General features: G+C 48.9%; 1 protein-coding gene across 1 annotated transcript; it reads right to left on the bottom strand.

Annotated features, from left to right (window-relative positions):
• Nucleotides 1–17,015: 17,015 nt before the first annotated feature.
• NUDT16 (nudix hydrolase 16) lies at nt 17,016–18,610 on the bottom strand. The gene is made up of 3 exons (XM_024734579.1): nt 18,455–18,610; nt 18,091–18,360; nt 17,016–17,348 (listed from the first exon to the last, which is right to left on the bottom strand). The coding sequence occupies exons 1-3, from the start codon at nt 18,590–18,592 to the stop codon at nt 17,169–17,171; spliced, it is 588 nt and encodes a 195-aa protein (XP_024590347.1). The 5' UTR covers nt 18,593–18,610; the 3' UTR covers nt 17,016–17,168.
• Nucleotides 18,611–18,863: the final 253 nt, after the last annotated feature.

Raw genomic sequence — 18,863 nt, 5'->3', positions numbered from 1 at the left:
GCTGGGACGGGGTACGTTCTCCTGGTTCTTGGAGTTGAGGTTGGAATTTGCTCTGGGCTGCTTCCTTTCTTCCTTATCCTTGGGTTGCAGAAGTAGTAGAAACTGGTGGTATGTCTATTTCCCAGGCACTGGGACCCTCTCCCTCATCTCATGCATAAAGGTCCCATAGCCCTTTCATGTAAGACATTTATTCCAGTGACCTCATTTAACAGATGAGGAAACTGAGGCCCAGTGAGTAAGAGACTTGCCCTGGGTCACACAGCTAGCTAGTGGCAGATGAGGCCTAAAACTATCAGGCTGAGAACCCTCTTGGTTCCATCATTAGGAAAGGTTTTTGCCTCAAATCGAAGCATTGCTATCGAATGCATTTTAGAATCTTGGACTTTTAGTTCTAATAATGTATTTCTGCAAATGGTAATCTTTGGTATCTCCTGAAGCAATTAGTTCAAACATTATTTTTTAAAGTTTGTAGACGCTTTAAAAAAAAAGAATGAAACGGTAATTTAATTACCATTTAATTAATTTAATTAAGCAGTTTAATTAAAGTTTTTAGCTACTTATCTATTTATAGCTTTATAATAAAGTGTTTCTGCAATGCCCAACTGCTTTGGCAGAGCATAGAGAAATATAATTATTAATTACTAGTATCATAACCACTTCACAAAGCAGTGAGTACTTAGATCTTCACCCATACTTCCTGGGAGCAAAAGTTTCACACCAACATTCCTCAAAGACAAGCAACTTCAGAGTAAAATATTCATATGAATCATCAAGAGCTATTATTAAACCCTTTTCAGAGTTTCTGAGTCATTGCCTAAAAGAATATCTAACTTGGGTTTAATTTGAGGAGAAAAAAGGGGCTTCAAATTTGACATTTTTCTTTTGCCTTAAAAAGTCATCGTCCTTGACCCTGTTTCCTGGTCCTGCCCTCCCCATCACTCCTTCTAGGAGAGGAGTGGTACTCACAGGCACACTGACTGCTCTGTAAAATGAGATGTGTGCGCAGGCCTTTTCCTAACTCTGACAAAGTAGCGTACTGACCACCTTGCCAACTCCCTCCACCCAGAGCCTCCCTAGAAAAGCTGTAGAAGCAGGTGCAGTTGTGCATCTGAAAAACTATCAACAACACCTCCAAAGTGTGAGATGCCCCTGGGGAGAAGGCAGGCTGTCTAGGCAGGTGTGATGGGGGAGACAGCAGGAGGGCAGAGCAGACGGAGGGTATGGGCAGAGAAAGAACTCTAAATTCTCTTCCCTCTCCATGGCCTGGCCTTGGATGGATCAGAGCAGCCTCTTGGCCACAGAAACCTGCAGCATCAGTGCAGGCGGCCAGTGCTGTCAGGGTACGTAAAAGTACCACAGAAGCCCTGCTGGTGTGAGAAGCTGATGAAAACAGGACCAGCAGCTGATACTTAGCATCCGCTCACTCACCTCTCCTCGCTCAAGCTCCCCAGGATGACGGATTCTAACCTAGGAAACCCCTGCTCACAGGAGGTGCCTGGCAGCGCGGTACCAAAGGTTGTAGTCTTTGGGGTTCTGTGGGGTCCAAAGTGGTCTGCCCAGGGGCTCATCCCTTCCCTTCTCCTTAAACTCCCGTGGAGGAATCTGGCTCTTCCTGAAAACCAGAGAGGATCGCTTCAAACAGGAACATGAGTTGCCAGGGTGAAATGACCTTGCACCTAAAGACGACAAACAGAACAGCAGACGTTGATTGGAAATCACCAGGCAAGAGCTTAAATAAACACAATAAATATTCTCTAAAGGGCTGGAGGGTGGGGAAGAGGCGAGATGGTGGCCAAAGGGCACGAACTTCCAATTACAAGATGAATAAGTTCCAGGGAGCTAGTGTGCAGCCCGGTGACTATAGTTAACAACACTGGGGGTTGTATACAATGAAAGTTGCTCTGAGATCTTAATGTCCTCACAACAACAGCAACAGAAATGGTGGTTACAGGAGGTGAAAGAGGTGAGAACTAAGTGATCAAGAAAAACCAAGTCCTATCAAGTAGTTTGAGCAGAAATGCCTAAAGGCAACCACTGCTGGGCTTTTCCACGGCAGAGCCAATAAAATCCTGTGTACGTGTGCGTGCGCACACACTCTAGACAGCTTGAATTAGGTTTCTGTCTCCCGGAAACAAGGACCTAAGAGGGGACAGGAGAGGGGGTAGCTTTGCCACTTTGTGATGCAATGAACAGAGTGACTTCAGAAAGAGCCCCTTTCCGAAGGTGTTAGTTACTTTAGCTAATAATTCACTGGCTAAAGCCCCTAGTCTTCTTATCCATTCTTGACTTGGCAGTCCCCATAATCTTGCTGAAATAATACAAAAATATGTGCTCTTTAGAATACATATAAATTTTGATTCCATCTATACAAAGCTCTGGGAAATAAAAACTAATCTCTACTGACAGAACACAGATCAGCAGTTGTCTGGGGCTAGGACTGAGGCAGGGAGGGAGGATTTAAAAAGGGGCAGGAGAAAATGCTTGGAGTGATGGAAATGTTCACTCTCCTGATGGTGTTTATGGTTTCAGCAGGATATTGTGTGTTAGTTTCTGCTTTATAACAAAGTGAATCAGTTATACATATATCAAATGTATACTTTAAATACATGTAGTTTATTGTATGGCAATTATATCACAATAAAGCTTTAAAAAAGAAAACAGAATAAAAACATATTGGCAAAACAAAAAGCAAATTGGATAATGTCGCCCTATTTAACACACTGCAGTGGTTTCCCAATTCTCTCAGGGCAAAACCCAGTCTGTAACGGGCTTTGGAAGGCTTTCCTGATCTGCCCCTGCCCGGTCGCACCATGTCCAACCTCTCAAGTGGGGCTCCAGACATCCTGGATTTCTCCCAATTTCTGGGTCCACTCCAAGCATGTGCAACCTTCTGCTTCTTAGAACATCTCCCCATGCCCACTCCTGCGTGCGCACACACACGTTTACCTGGATACTTGCTTTAGGCTCCTGCTCATACATCCCCTCCTTGACACTTTCATGGAGCATCTCCCCACCCCCATGACTGTTAAGAGCCTTCCTATGTACTCCATTGTACACAAGGCTTTCCACAGCTTAGCACGTATTACTCTGTCTCCTAAGTGCCTTTTTACTTCTCTGAAGCCCCTCACCATCCTGTGAGATATTCTGAGGGTCTGTCTTATAAATCATAGCTCTGGTGCCCTGAACACTGTCCAGAATATGGTATGCTTATTGAATGATTTGATAAATGATTTCAATAGGTCATAGACAGTCCAAGAGTATATCTCAACTACTAAACTTAGAGGAGACTGAGGCCAACCTTGAGAAAGGGGGAGAGTCAGTGTAGCATAGTGGTAAGAGCTCGGGCCCCAGTGTTAGGTAGTCTTGGGTTCAGATATCAGCTCTGCCACGTAGTAGTGTAACCACATGGATGTTCCCAAACCTCTCTGTGCCTCAGTCTCCTCTGTTAAATGGGATGGTGATATCTATCTCACTGGGGTGTTTTGAGGATTAAAGGAGATAATCTGTATAACTTGAGGTCCAAATGTAACTACAACTAAAGAAAATAATATCATAGTCCTTAAGAGAGAAAGGAACTAAATAATAATAGAAGCAAGTCAAATACATGTTCCTGGTATTACCAAACTGAGGAAGCCAGTTTAAGGTCAAGTAGCTGCACAGCAGTTCATTTCCCTCTGATCAGTTTGTGCCTGAGAGCCCGTCCCAACAAACTTCTTGCCTGAAAATCTCTATCTCAGGACCTGCTCCGCTGCAAACTGGGCCTGCGACACTAAGTCCAAACACCAATCCCTCGACGCACTGGTCACCCCCGTGCACATATGCCCATGCACCACTGGGCAAGCAGTCAATTTAGGGCTCCGATGCCTCCCCTGAAGCCAAAACAATGGGGCAGCTGAGTATCTTGGATCAGAAGAATAAAAGCAAATTCCCACTGCCCTTATGAATCTGAAATGTTGAATCATATTTCAGGGCAAGGAGCCTTTGGGAAAGAGGCTCTGAGTTTATTGAAGGACTGGAAAGAGAAGGATATTTAGGGGGAAAATCTGGGAGAGCAGGACACAGACAACTGAGCTTATTCTTGATAAAATGTAAGCTCCTGAAGGGAGAGATTTCTGTCTGCTTTGTTCTCTGCTGTGTCTCCTGAAACAGTGTCTGGCATATGGCAGGTGCTCAATCAGTAGCAAGTCAATGAATATAGAGTTTGACAGGGCAGGGAAGGAGGCAAAGCTAACAGCAAAATGAAAACTTTAATGCAACTCCCAGACAAAGAGTGAGGCGGTGAAGCTTGGTGGGTCGGATCCTGAGTTGTGACCGCAGGCAGACCTGAGTTCAAGTCAGGCTTTGCAACTTACAGCTCTAGGACAGCTGGCAAATCATTAGCCTCTGCAAACCTGTTTCCTTATCTGTGAAATTGGACTCGTATTTAATATGATGACTCTGAAGATTAAATAAAATGATTTAGATTAAGTGCTTGTACAGAGTAGACACACAGTTCTCTGTTCATAAGTGAGCACATTTGGTACATATATACACACACACATACACACTCACACAACCTCCAGGGACTTGAGGGGTGACAGTGTTTTACTTCTGGATTCTCCAGAGGAAGGAGTGTGGTGCTTTGTCTGCTTTAAGGATGACAAGAATCAATGCAAAGTGTTCTGGCCAAGTAGAGCCTGTGAAATAAACCTGAAAGGCTATACCAGCCCATTAATTTGAGTCTTAACCATATTACTGATTTTATAGTCACTTAAGCAAATCAATGTTTCAAAACACACTTTGGAGAACAGCCTAATTTGTGAGTAATCTTTTTAAATCGGCCATTTGAGATAATGCCGCTGAGGACTATTTCACTTTGATTTAGAGCAGAACGCTTGTGCCAGACAGAGGACAGGCCATTTGACTCTTTCTGCCTACACATTCTAAACAAAAAAAGCTAGGACACAAGATTAGGTATGGCCTCCCGTTACCATGGTGTATAAGCTACAAAATCCATTTCTGACTCCAGTCTCTAATTGAATGTGGGACGGAACTGGGAAAGCTGCCAAGGAGAGCCAATGGTTTCACATAAATTCTTCAACTATAGGGAACAATACAATACAGGCAGAACAATACAAGTTTCCTTTGTGCTCCCTTTACACTTTGATTGACAAAAGTAATTATGTACTTATTCAGAGGTAATGTTCTGTCTTCCATGGTACAATTAGGGGTGGTTTGGACATTGTGGTTTTCTTTCCTCCCTCATTGAATAGCAGCCATGAGATCTGAATAGAACCAACCCTCACTTAATCCTGTTCCCTTGGGCACAGTCACTGCTTTAGGCCTCCCAGGCCAAACTTCACGGTTGCCCTTTGACCATAGGGGTTGGTCAGGGCTGGTCAATCATAGCAAAGCTAAGGACTCTTGCTTTGTATACAAATAAGGGGAACCAGCCTTGAGATGGAGCCCTCACTAGAGTAGTATAGTGTAGAGAGAGAATAAAACTAAGTCATTGAGCCTTTGGGTCAACTATTCCTGAAATCTACATGCTTCTCAGATTTCCAGGTATATGAGCTAAAAAGGTTTAAATTGGATCTTCTGTTACTTACAACCCAAACCTTCATAAATAATATATACCCATCAGAAAATGAAAAGGTATATACCTTTCCAAAATTATATTTGACTTCCTGCATTTCATCCCAGACCCAAATTCCTTGCAGTGGCGTGCATAATCAAGGTGGACAGTCTTACATACGCAGAATGATTTTCCTTCACATCAGAAAAATCTATTATTCATCCAATGGACTTGGTTTATCTGTTAAAATGTATGAAAATAACACTTGCTATAAATAACCTATATCTTAGCATAATTACAATTAGCTATAATGAATGCACTTGGAGGCCTATCTTGCGGTCTGATAAACTGCCACCAGCTGTCATGCTAGCAGACCCGAAACAATGATTTGTGAGTTTAATTCCCTTAAAATAATATCATGAAACTGAAGCAACATGACCTCTCAACTCACCAGTGTTATCTTTAAAATTTCCATGCAGCCAATACAAAAAGATATTTGTTCTGATATTGGACACTGTTTAAAAAAAGTGGATGTTCTATGTTTTTTGAAGGACATAAAGCCCTTCACACTAAGGAGACGAACCATAGTATTTCAGTTATCAGCCAATAGGTAGAAGAGAATTTGAGGAGTGTCTGTTCCATAGGAACCTCAAAAACCTTATTACATAACAATCAGCCGGGCTGGTCTTGAGTTCCAAACCTCAATGTAAATACTAGGTCAGCTCATTTCGACTGTACCCATATTTGAAGACTAGGAAGTGTGATGTTGCCATGGTAATAAGTTGCTAGGATACCGCCAAGCAGCCAGTATAAGCTGACTTTGTTAAACGATATCACAAGGATTAAGAACTAATATGTGTTTTGATTGGATAGAATGACGAGAAGTGTTTCTTTGCATTATTTAGGAAGCCAAATAGGGACCTTTGAGATAATTTATCCTAACCTTTTGTTCATTTCACAGATTAATTTATCCAAATATTTATTGAGCACATACTATGTGCCAGGCAGTGGAATAAATAATGGAAGACACAGGGCACCCTTGAGATGTACACAGGAGATGCAGAGACCAAGACCCAGAGAGATTAGGAAGTTGCCTAATGGACACAAGGCCCCTGGACTTGTACAAGAGTCTTGAATCCCAGTCCAGTGATATTTGCCACAACGTGAAGAAACTTGTTGGAGGGACTTCCCTGGTGGTCCAGTGGTTAAGAATCTGTCTTCCAAGGTAGGGGATGTAGGTTCAATCCCTGATCAGGGAACCAAGATCCCACATGCCACAGGGCAACTAAGCCCATGTGCCACAACTACTGAGCCTGCACATCACAACTAGAGAGGTCAGGTGCTGCAATGAAGAGCCTGAATGCTGCAATGAAGTTCCCGTGTGTGGCAGCTAAGACCTGACACAGCCAAATAAATAAATTAAAATATTTTTTTATCAAAACAAAAAGAAAAAACTTGGACAAAAATTAATATGAATTAATATTCAAAATGAGCTTCTATTGGCTTGCTCATCTTTCATAAGAGAAAAGGCTTTTCAAGAAGCATGCATTCAATAAGTATTTTACTGAGTGCTTACTGGGCCTACTCTATTGTAACATGCCAGATGCTGGGGAAACACAGTCATGTTCTAGTAGGGCCAAAAGAAATTTTAAGGAAGAATTCTGGCCAGTGGGATGGTTCTCTTGTGGAGGCATGGTCAAGTTGCCATGGCAGCCCAAATGAGGGGAATGAAAGCTGCCCTAAAGGAGTGATGAGCTTTGAAGGACAAGTAGGCATTAAGAAGTCTTGGGGCAAGCAGGCCTTTTCAGGAACGGACTCCATGTGATGTAATTAAAATGTTACTACAGCGAGGACTGACATTTTCTCAGCAGTGACTGAGGGAAGGTGCCTGATACCTATGGGGACCACGTGTTCAGTTTAAACAGTCAACAATTTTGTCCCCCAAAGTTGGAGCCATTTCAACCAATCATATTCTAGTTTGAGAAATGGGATATTGAAGCCAATATTTGAACAGATCTTAAAGTACATGGTGCTGGAGTCACTGTGAATGGTTCCAGTGGCTGAGTTATTCTGCCTGAAACATTTGTCCCAATCACAGACCCAGCACAGTTTTAACTCCTTCCTTAACACCAGATCCATAAAGGCCTTGCTTCCCCTTGTGCCCGCCTCCTCCAGGCTACTTGTCCTACACCGTTAGCCCTTGTCTCTGGAGACAGTTTCGAGTCCACTGTGATCTCCTCCCTGCTTGGCTGGGCCCTCTCTTTCACAGGAGACTTGGTCATTGATGGCACCGACAGGCAGAGGCACTCACCCTCCCAAGCCTTGCACGCTGAACTTCCATTCTGTTCCACACTGGGGAGGCCTCCACCAGCATCCTGCCCCACCCGCCCCAGCGCCACTTCCGGCCACATTGTCTGGTCTCCAGCACCTCACCTCTTGCTTCCACGTTCAGCGCTGCCCATCCTGGTCTCTGCCTGGTGCTTTGGGCAGTGGCGGATGAGCCAGACCAGCCAGTCATTGGCCTTTCTGACTCCTGTCTCTCAACCCCCACTGCATGCTGTGCCCTATTTCTTAGAAGTCACTTAGGACTCCAGATGCCTCCAGAATGAGAAATGAGCTTCTCCCCTCCTGCATTTCACGCACTGTAAGACATCATTGACTGCTACATGCATTATTATTTTATGTACTTCTAAGAAAGAAAAATTCTGCCATTAAGCCATAATACGATGTTTTCTTATCACTTCATTTTCTAAAAATTTCTATATATTGAAGATTTTTTTACTTCATTAGACATGGTTTTTTATCATAGATCACTCTTGTGCATACACGGGAATTATACCCTAAGTAAAGTGATTTAAATATTCCTAAAACTTCTGCAGAGTGTTCAACTCTTTTGAATCATTTTTCAACCTGAGACATTAGGTGTTCGTGTTTTTCTACAAAACATCGACCTCTGTGCCATCAAGAGCAACATTTCTTAAGAGTTCTCCACCTGAGTCTCTGGGATTTCCTCCCAAGCTGCTGACATTCATCCCACAGGTTTTCAGGCTATGTGCAGCAGGTGATGACCATGTCAGGACCACCACCTGGCATGAGTTGTAAGACCTATCCTGACTTCAGAGAGTTTAATGTCTGTCTTAGAATAATGGAAACAAGGGGATGTCAGACCTGCTGTTCCCCACACACGACCACCACTGCAAAACTCGCCAGGGAAAAGCCCAGGACCTGAACTTGTCTACCTCAGCCTTTTGACACGGCACCACCCTGCGTGCATATCCAGAGATGTCTAAGCTGTGACTGGCTCTTCCTGGCGGCCTCATTCCTGGCAGCCCCACCCCAGTGGGAGAAGGATGAGCTTCAAAGCCGGCACCACAGCAGGACCTACGTTCAAGGACTCTGAATTCAAACCTGTCAAATTCATGCCTGGATCCCTCTGAAGAGTTCCTGGAGTGGTGTGCTGAGGTAGGGTAGGCCTGCAAGGAGGGTTCTCACACCCAATACCCTCTTTTATAATCAATACTTCTAGATACCAAAGATGGCTGCAAAGATATCTGTCCCACCTGATCTTCTAGAACTTGGTCACTCCTTTAACCAGAGATGGAGTCCAGCTTCCCCACCCCTCAAATCTATGTGAGTTTTGTTGTTTGTGACCAATGGAACATGGCAGAAATGAAGTTGACTTCTGAGGCTGATTCAGACAAGGCCGTGCAACTTCCATCTTGCTTTCTGGAGCCCTGATGGCCAGGTAAGCAGTCTGAACACCCTGAGGTGACCACTTCGAGGCGCCCAAGCCAGTCACCATGAAAAAGCCTGAGACTGCGTGGCAAGAGACAGGCCTGGCCAGCCTGCAGCTGCTCAAGTCCAGCCTGGATCTAACCCCAGCCATGAAGGATAAAGGAACTGCTGTTACTCTAAGCCACTACATTTGGGGATGATTTGTTACATGACCATAGCAGATGGAACCCACCCTTTGTGGATGGGGTGTCATTCCCACGGGGAATGACCGGCCTAGAGTCATTAAATCCTCCACATGACCACCAAGAACAGCATCGCCAGGGAAAGGCTTGGAGCTCCGAGACCACTGTTTTGGCCACTTCCTGCTCACAAAGCTTCAATTACCTTCTCCATGCCCTCTTCTCCTCTTCATCACCCTGAAGTCTTAGGGTGGAAAATTTAGATAACTTACCATCTATCGCATAAACAAGGAACAACTTGAGCTAGCTCTAGAAGCTGGAAAAAAGGTCAAACGGATGACAGATAATTCCCTATTTAGTTACACCCTGGCCTTGGCTTTGGGGCTCCATCCTGGCATCGGGGACTTCAGGGGGTGTGAGGTGGTGACAGGCCTTGCCTGCCTTGCTCCACACCGATAGCGAGGGCATCCAGGCCTCCACACTCAGCCGGACTAGTCTTTGTGAGACATGAATCTCATACAACTTGGAGAATGTTCTTTAGGAAAGAAAGAAACCAAATTTAGAAAAAGGAAACCAAAGTGAATATCGATATAGGATGTAAAAGCACAACGAATTACAACTTTCAAAAGCTGAAAAATACCATAAACATGACAAAATCTAGGGGGGAAAAACCCATAAAATTATGATGAGTTAATTACCTGACATGATTTTATGGTATTCTTTCCTACTTTGGGGGGTTGCATACTCTTTTATTCCATTTTACACTATCATTTTCTATATAGTATGAGGTAGATTAACCTAGTCCAGAAGGTCAGGACCAGAGACTGCTTCCCTTAGGAAGTGACATTAAAAATAAGAAAGAATGGGAGTTAGTGAGGCAAAAGGTGCATGTGGGAGGGGAAGCTGGGGTGGGGGTCGAGGGTTAGTGGCTTGGGGAAGGGGATGAGGTTTGCCCTGCAATGAGCCTGAGGTCAAAGTGGCTTCCTCAGCTCTAGTGGGTCGGAGGGTGAGAAACTAAAGGGGAGGTGATCAAAATGCAGGGGAAATGCCTGCGTGGAACATTATGCAGCCATTAAAAGGGATCCTGTGGGGGCTACGTAGCAGCATGGAGCAACACTTTGGCTGCAAATTGCAGGCATGAGTTTCTACACTTTGTGAAGTACAGCCACGTGAAGAATTATGGAATCTCATGAACACGATCCCTATTGGAACAAAGAGGAAGTTTGAGTCTCTAGCCTTTTTTTCCACCTGTGGTAGGCATGAGTTGTTTGTGCTACACAGCATCCCTGCCCCCTCCCTCGGGGGTCTGCTACATCCCCAGATCTCCTCTCTGCTCCCCCAGCCACTACGAGGGCAGAGGAGCCTGGCCTGGTTAGTCAACTGCATAGTCCTAGTGTCGGCAGGGAGGGCCCAGGTGAGCACATGACCACACCTGGCTACTCAAGCTCCACCGTGACTTTCTCATTTGGGGCTGAAGAACTTCAGTCCTCCTTCAACTCAACAAACTACCCAACATTCTTCCTGGGACGGGTCGCATGTCCACCCTGAATCCTTTCCTTGTTTCTTTAGATTCATTTGGGTTGGGTTTCTGTAAATTCACAAGAAAAAAGCAATTTCCTTTTTATTTTTTTAACTGGTCATTTTAAAAACAAAATACGTACACATTGTAGAAGGTTCAGGCAATATGAAAGAGCATAAAGAAGAAAGTTTATGAGTGTCTCTCCCTGTCATTTATTTCCAGTTTTATCACGTTGTGCTCAGAGAGTGGAGTGTGATGTGTACTCTGTCATTTCAGAGGTGGTACAAGACTAGAGAGGATTTACTGAGGTTTTCTAAGGCCCAATAGATGAGTAATTTGGTAAATGTTTCCTGGTTCCTTAAAGGTAGATTCTCTGCTTCAATCAACAGAGTTCAGGATTTATCTTTTATTTTGCTGACGTTTGTGCCTAAGTTCTTTGTTTGGAGTCTGGAGATAATATAATAGTATCTCTGTCTGATATAGTTGGGTTGTTACATACGTTAACACATGAAAACAGCTTACTTAGAATAGTGCCCACAGCACAGTAAGCACTGCCAGAATATTTGTTGCCATCACCATCATTATTATATATCCTAGATTCTGTACTTAAACGTTGACATTTTATCTGTCAAGGACTGAGTTTGTGCTCTCCCAATACTGTTGTGTTGACTTCTCCTTGCATTTTCCATAGATATCCTGTATATAATCTGAAATTCATGCAGTCATTGTGGATAAACTCTTGATCAGTTAAAGAAAGCTAATAGAGATCTAACGCTTTAAATCCTTTCCTCGGGGCTGCCAGCTGTTCGTGTCTTATTCCATCTTTCCTCTTATTCCCCAGTCCATGTATTCCTTAAATTCCCTGAGCAAAGCCTGCTTCTGTTGGGGAATCATTCTTCTAGAGAATGCTCTTTATCATTTACAGCCAGTGTTCACGTCCCATTCATGAACAGACCCCATGTTGTTATTTCCTGTTTACTTCAGTGAATTGGAGGCAATCCTTCCACTCCTTTGCCCTCAACAAGCACATGGCTCACTCACCTGCTCGCCCCTCCCTGTTACCTGGCCTCTGCCTACATCCCCACCTGGAACCAGTCCTGGACCGCAGGATGGTGGGAATGGATCAGTCTGTTCTTCAGCGGCCAGGAGAGGCTGGGGGGCCGGGGCTGTGGGTAACAGCCGCCCTCCCGGGGCTTTTCCAAGGGCTGTTTATGATTACTGAAAACCCCACCAGGGTCATCTGACTGGAAGGAGAGAGGTCGTTGCCACTGCATCCCCTGGGAATGCCTGTGGAGGGTAACAGGCACCAGGGGGGCAGGAGAGGGCTGCGCTCATATGCGAGCAGAGCGCTTGGCAGGGGTGGGGCGGGCATGGGGGAGGAGGGGCGGGGATGAGGGAGGTGGCCCCGGAAGGCAGCTTCATCTCTCTGCCTCTGGCCTCTACCAGGCTGCCTTTACCTGGAGGGAACGTGAACTTCCACGTTCCTGCCTCTTGCGGAGTTAGGGGGTGAGGCCATGTGGTTTTTTTTCCTGGGAGTTTTCTGTGGCCTTAAGTCCATGGTGGGTGTTTCTCTTTCCTCTGCCCTGCCCATGCCCTGTCCTTCCTCCTCAGAAGTGACCCTGTTTTAAATATAGCCCCCCACCTCCTGCTCACTGCCTGTCCCTGAGGAGGGCCAAGGTACAGCATTTGTTAGCTAGGCTCAGATTCTGTCGCCATTCACTAATTTCATCAGATAAAATTTCTCTGTTTTTTTTTCTCATGTTCACTTGTCTGTGTGGAGGGGAGGGTTTGGAGAAAATAAGTTTTCTGTGCAATAAACCAAAGTCATAGGACCCTCGCCTTCCCTCATCTGCACGTCTGCCCTGGTCTGGTTTATTCAGCAGCCTTTGGCCTGAGTAACTGTGAAGGTGGCAGCCACTCTCCTCAAATGTTTCTGCTCAAAGCAGCAGCTTTGCCAGAAATTCGATAACCAAGGAGACTCTGGCTCCGGACAGCATGGGGCCCAAAAGTGTGAATTCAGCACCAGCCGCTGCAGCCGCAAGGAAAAAGCAGAGAAACGAGAAGTGCGAGCATCTTGCTGACTCTGCTGAGAAAGGCAGAAATATGTGTTTGGGGGGATGCAGCCAGGGCCACTCACCTCCCATGAAACAAAATGCGAGAGGGGCCAGCATGAGGTGGAGACCCAGCATGGTCTGCCTGCTTTACCCTCCCCACAGGAACCACAAACTTCCTCAGATGAGGAAGAGGTCAGGTGCTGGCTGAGTCACCACCGCAGTTAATGGGGTCAAGGATTCCACGGAGCTGCCTGACTTCTCTCTCCCCTTGATGACTGGTTTCTCCAGGCCAGGGGTTTTCTTCATACTGCAGCAGGAAGGTACTGGATAAGAGGGGAGAGACCAGAGGCGGGTGTGCCATCACCTCCCTGCCTGCCTGCAGACGGGAAGATGAGGCAGGCGAAACGAACTCAAGCCACAGAAAGACGAACACTCTAGGGGGGCTGGCTGAGACAGCACCCCCTCACTGGGAGAGTGCGTGTGGGGATGATACAGGGAAGCCACGGGCTGTCCCCCTCAACAATCCCCAGAGCCAAAAAATAAAAAGATTTAGTATAAACAAAAAAGCAAGCTGACGACTGCACTGCCAGGAGGCTCTGACGTGCCGGGACAGCCCAGCATGAAGACGCAGTCTGTAAGGGCTGTGAAGCAGTGTGTGCGGCTGGGACCCGGGCCAGGTCTGCGCAGGCCCAGCGCCAGGCAAGGTAAGCGATGCCAGCACTCGGATCCTGCTCGGCCACAGGGACCTTGCCTCCACACAGGGATGAGCAAGGGCTGCGGACACACAGCACAGATGGAACGGGTGCAGGCTGTGCCCTGGGAGGCTCTGAGGCATCCCTTCCCCCGGCCTGCCTACCTGGGGAGCTGACGGCGGCGGTCAGGGCCAGGTTAGGAGACAAAGGACAGAGTCGTCCACCTCTCCAGGCACCTACCTGATCTCTGCAGCTGCTCCCACCCCCACCCCTTCAAAGGTCAAGAGCTGCCACCCGTCCCCACCCACCCCTTCTTCACAGCCCTCTCGCCCAGGGCTCCTGCCCTGTCAATGCCCTCCTTCCCCTCCTGGAGCCTCGCGGAGGACTTGGCTAGTAGCTCACACTACCTTCTCCAGCAGCTGTCAGTTTCTGGCTTCATCACATGGACCTTGACTTTCCCATGATGGCTCCACCTCAGCTTCAGAAACACCCTCTCTGGCTCAAGTACCCCTCCCCACCCACCACAGCCCATGCTGGAGTCCTACCTCATCAAGACCTCCAGTTCACTAACCCCTCCGGGGTCACCTCCTGCCTTCAATTCCCGTCTTATTCAGATTAAACCTTACACCCCACAGTCCAGCATTACGTCTCCTGTAATCTCAGCCGCCTTGCCCCTCCTCCCTTGTGCTCCTCTGGGAAAGGCCCAGCTCTGCGTCAGTGACCTTGTCCCACCTGAACACAGCTGTGGGGGAAACACATGCGTGTGTGTACACCCACCCCCCCAGATGTGGTACATCTAAGCGCCTAGATCCTCGTCTCATAGCTCAGCCCCGCCTGCCCTTCTGCGTTTCTGTAACCGACTTGCTTTCCCAGGTGCGGATGAAGGACTGCCTCACACCCTCTGAGAACATCCTCCACCCACATCCAGCTGATGGTCTCACTTCATTTCACCAGGAAGAGATTACAGCTCCTTCAGCCCACCATTAATTGAGCCCCTCCTCCTCTATACTTTCCCCTCCTCTTCTTGAGCACATTGTGTTGCAGGACTGACTGTCCTCTCAGAGGGCTCAGCCCGCCTCCTTCTGCACGGACTGTGCCCCTTCAGGAACCCTCTCTCCACTCTCTACCTTGACTGTTCCCATCGACACCCAGGCTCTCCCACTGCAAACCCTCCCTGACCTGACAGCCCTCTCCAGTTCTCACCCCATTTCTCACACCCTCTGGACCTGCTTCTCACTGTCCACCCCATCACCACCTACTCACTCAACCAACTCCCACCCCTTCCTGAAACGGCTCCCCTCCAGGTCATCCACGACTCCACGCTAAGACATCCAAGAGACAGTTCTGCCCTCCTTTCACCGAAACGCTCCTGAGAGCCTGGCATGTCCACCCTCTTCAAGCAGCTTCCTCTCAGTTCCTTGTCCTCCTGAACATGTCCTGCTTCTCCCCGCAGACTTTCAGGGCTGGGTTCCCTTAGGGCCCCGTCCTGAGTCTTCTTCTCTTTTCTCTCTCCTTGGATGACCCCATCCAGTCTGAAGTATTGCCACACCATTTTTATGTGGACGACTCACAAATTGAGGTCGCAACACATCCAAAATGACCTTGATTCCATCCCCTCCAAAAGCCTGTGTGGTCCCCTTCCAGCTTCGCCAGGCTTTCCCTTCATCCATAAATTGAACACCTTAAGGCACCAGCTGAAAAGTCACCCTTGAGTCTTCTCTCTCCTCACCCCACCCTCTAGCCAGCCCATGAGAGGGCCTGTCAGTGCTGCCACCACCATCTCTCAAGGGCCCCCACTTCTCTCCACTTCCTCTGCCATCCAGGCCCAGATCAGCACCACCTTCCACTTCCCCTCCTACCCACTTCCAGTCCGTGCTCCACACACCTCGCCCCGACCATGGCCTGTAAGGCTCTGTACCATCTGGCTCCTGCTTCACCTCCCCTTGCTTACTTTAGTCTAATTACACTGGCCTTTTGCTGCAAATTCTCTGCTTCTCCCTACCAACCCCCCACCCCCGCTGCCACCCCCAACTGAGAAATGGAGTCTCACTCCCTACCTTTGTTCTGGGATAATTTGCCAAGATTCGTTCCCAGAGCCTTAACACGTGCTCCTCCCTGGAACATCCAGAATCCTCTCCCCACACTCCTCCCTGGCTCTGTCCTTTCCATCCTTCAGCCTAAATGCTCTTCACAGAGGCCCTTCTGGACCACCTCAACTAAAAGTGAAAGATACCAAGGTGGGACCTGTAGCAATCCTTTATTTCCTTCTTAACACAGACATAAATAAAACAAGTAAATAAGCATCATAATTTAATTAATCTTATCTTCATTTCTAGAGCAGTGGTTGGCAAACTGTGGCCCACAGCCTGGCCACATCTCTTTTTAAATGGTTTTATTGGAACACAGCCACACCCACTGATTTATGTATTGTCCACTGCTACTTCTGACTTGGCAGAGTTATGCAATTGCTACAAACACCATGTGCCCCACCAAGCCTAAAATATTTACCATTTGGCCCTTTAAGAAGAAGTTTCCTGGCTGCACGGAGAGCAGTCTATGGCCCTCTCATCCCTAGATCACCAATACCTCATACAGCTAATTTGTTGAAGGAACTGAAGGGCTTTGAGGCCCGGCTATAAGCCCTTCTTTACTGGGAGGCTCTTTTTTATTGGGGCAGGTCTAGATCAGGGCTGGGCCAGCTCCCTTCACTGTCCCCAGAGTCTAAGGGATCCCAAGTGAAAGCCCTGGAGGAAATGCACCAGAACCCAGGGGTCTCGAGTCCAAGGTCAGTCCAAGGAGGCCAAACCTTTTCCTCACCCCTTCTGCTCAGTTTCGGAAGAGGGCAGGGGGTAGGTTAGGGCCCTCTACCACCCTTTCGGGGGGATACTGCTCTGGCCAACCCCCAGGCAAGGATGCAACTACTTTCAGGGGGAAAACGGGTCCTCTGCTTCTCTGTCCTCCCCAACAAGCATGGGCTGGGCTAGAACCTGGGAACAGCCATGTAGGAGTGTGGGGAGAAAGCGTCCCTGGTTCAGAAGCTCCTCCCCAGCAAGGAGATGGGTATGGCGACAAGCTACGCCCCACACGTGCCACTTCCTGCTTAAACTGGACACGGCAAGGGATGGGGGAGGCATCAGCTTGTGTGTGACTGTGTGTCTGGGGGCCACTAGGCTGTATGTGTGCACATGTACAGGGAAGATGCAGGCTCTGTGAATCTGCCAGGGCGCCCAGGATGAGCTGCGGACTTTTGCCACTGACGCCATGAGTCGCCACGTGGCCCTCTGCTCAGAACACACTACACACCTTTTCCTTTTAATCTGTTATCATCTATCAGGCCCAGGCCCAGAAGAGAAAACATTCCCTTTTTCCTCCCTCCCTCTCCAGTACAAAGGCCCTGATCTCAGGCAGGTTCCATGGGTTTGTGGAGGGCAGCCTCTAGGGACGAGCTGAGAACTTTAAGCATGCGAAAGAGCCAGGTTCCAGCAGTCCGAGGTTCTGGAGGGCTTCCAGCAGCTGTTCCCGTGCATTTCCAATAAACGTATTCTCCAGAAAGGCAGGCAGGCCTCCCACACCATCCCGCAGGGTGTACAGGGGCACCCGTACCAGGCCCAGCACCTGGGAAAGGAAGGAGACATGAGACTCTGGGAACGCAGGGAGCTCATCCCAGCCAGATCTTTCTAGATCAGAGGTCTCACCCCTTTATCAGTCCAGCAGGACCAGGCCTGAGGACCCACACCTTTGTGGCCCTAGAGGGCCCAGGTCTTTGCAGACAAATGACCCAGGTCATGCTCTCCAGCTCCGCAAAAGCTAACCCTTCCCACATCACAGAAGTGGCTCCTGCCTCCGGGATGCACCCTGGGCCCTACAGCAGTAGTCCTCAAAATGCCGCATCAGCACCATTTAGGAACTTTTGAAACATGCAATTCTCAGGTCCTTCTACCCCTCCCCCACTGAGCCGGCAATTCTGGGAGTGGGGCCAGTAATCAGTTTTAATAAGCCTCCCAGATGATTCTTATACCCGCCAAAGTTTGAGAACCATCGTCATACACAATGTCCCCCTCTATCCTCGCCTAAGTGCCAGGGTTTTCCCTCAAAACATCAGGCCACTTCTACTCAAGAAAAACAGGGGCCTAAGGTGCAACGCCTGCCACTATCAAGGGGGACTAGAAGAGTGACTTGGATGGGTGTGTTCTACAAAGACAACTGTAGAGGCTTGTGAAGTGGGGAGGGGGTTCGATCTTTGCAGGGAGACCAGGTTGGCTGCAACTAGTCACCCAGACCCCAACTACACGAGGAAACTGTGGGACAGGCCTTCGGGAGCTGGAAGACGCGGGGTGGGGTCCTGGGCTGGCCCCACCTCCAGCCCGTGGTCCCGGGCGAGCGGCGCGCCCATCTCCACCGCAGTCAGCTGCTCCAGGGTCAGGCACTTGGCGTAGAAGTGCGCCACGACGCGCGGCCGGGACCCGGCGTGCGAGCTGCGGTAATCGGCACGCTCCACGCGGAAGGCGGCCGCGGCCTCGCCCAGTTCCTCGCCTAGCTCGCGGTTCAGCCCGTCCTCCAGGCTGCAGTCCCGCAAGTCCACGAATCCGCCGGGGAAGCCCAGGCGCCCGTCAAAGCGCATCTGCATCTGCGGGAGAGGGAAGCGGTGATGGCCGGGGGCGCCCAAGGCGGCCTGGCCGCGGGGCGGGGGCGAGCGGTGGCCGGGTGCGCCCCTTCCTCACCAGCACTGCGTAGCGCAGCGGGATGCGGCCGAAGAGCAACCCCGGGTCCGGCGCGTAGAGCAGCGCGTGGCACGCGTGCCGCCAGCCCGGCCCCAGCTGCAAGGCCTCCGCCAGCTCCAGCCTGCGCATCCCGGCCATGACCGGACCTCCCCGCTCGGCTGTCCAGGGGGCCGACGTGGGTAGCGGGCGGGACGGCCAGGACCAATCCCTGCAGGGCCTGGCGGCCAGGACCAATCCCTGCAGGGCCTGGGGCGGGGCGCGGCCGTGGGCTCGGAAGGCAGCCAATCAGAGGGGCGCGGCGGCGGGTAATCGGCCCCGGGAAGCCTAGGGCCAAGTGGGACTCCGGGGAAGTGGGCCTTGGCACGGGGAAGTGGGCCTTGGCACGGGCAAGGCTGCAGGCGTGGCCAGG

Source organism: Neophocaena asiaeorientalis, unplaced genomic scaffold, assembly GCF_003031525.2.
Source record: "Neophocaena asiaeorientalis asiaeorientalis breed wild unplaced genomic scaffold, Neophocaena_asiaeorientalis_V1.1 scaffold630, whole genome shotgun sequence".
In the NCBI taxonomy this organism is placed as follows: domain Eukaryota; kingdom Metazoa; phylum Chordata; class Mammalia; order Artiodactyla; family Phocoenidae; genus Neophocaena; species Neophocaena asiaeorientalis.
Note: the sequence above shows the minus strand (reverse complement) of the source record. Positions and strands in the feature narration are given on the sequence as shown.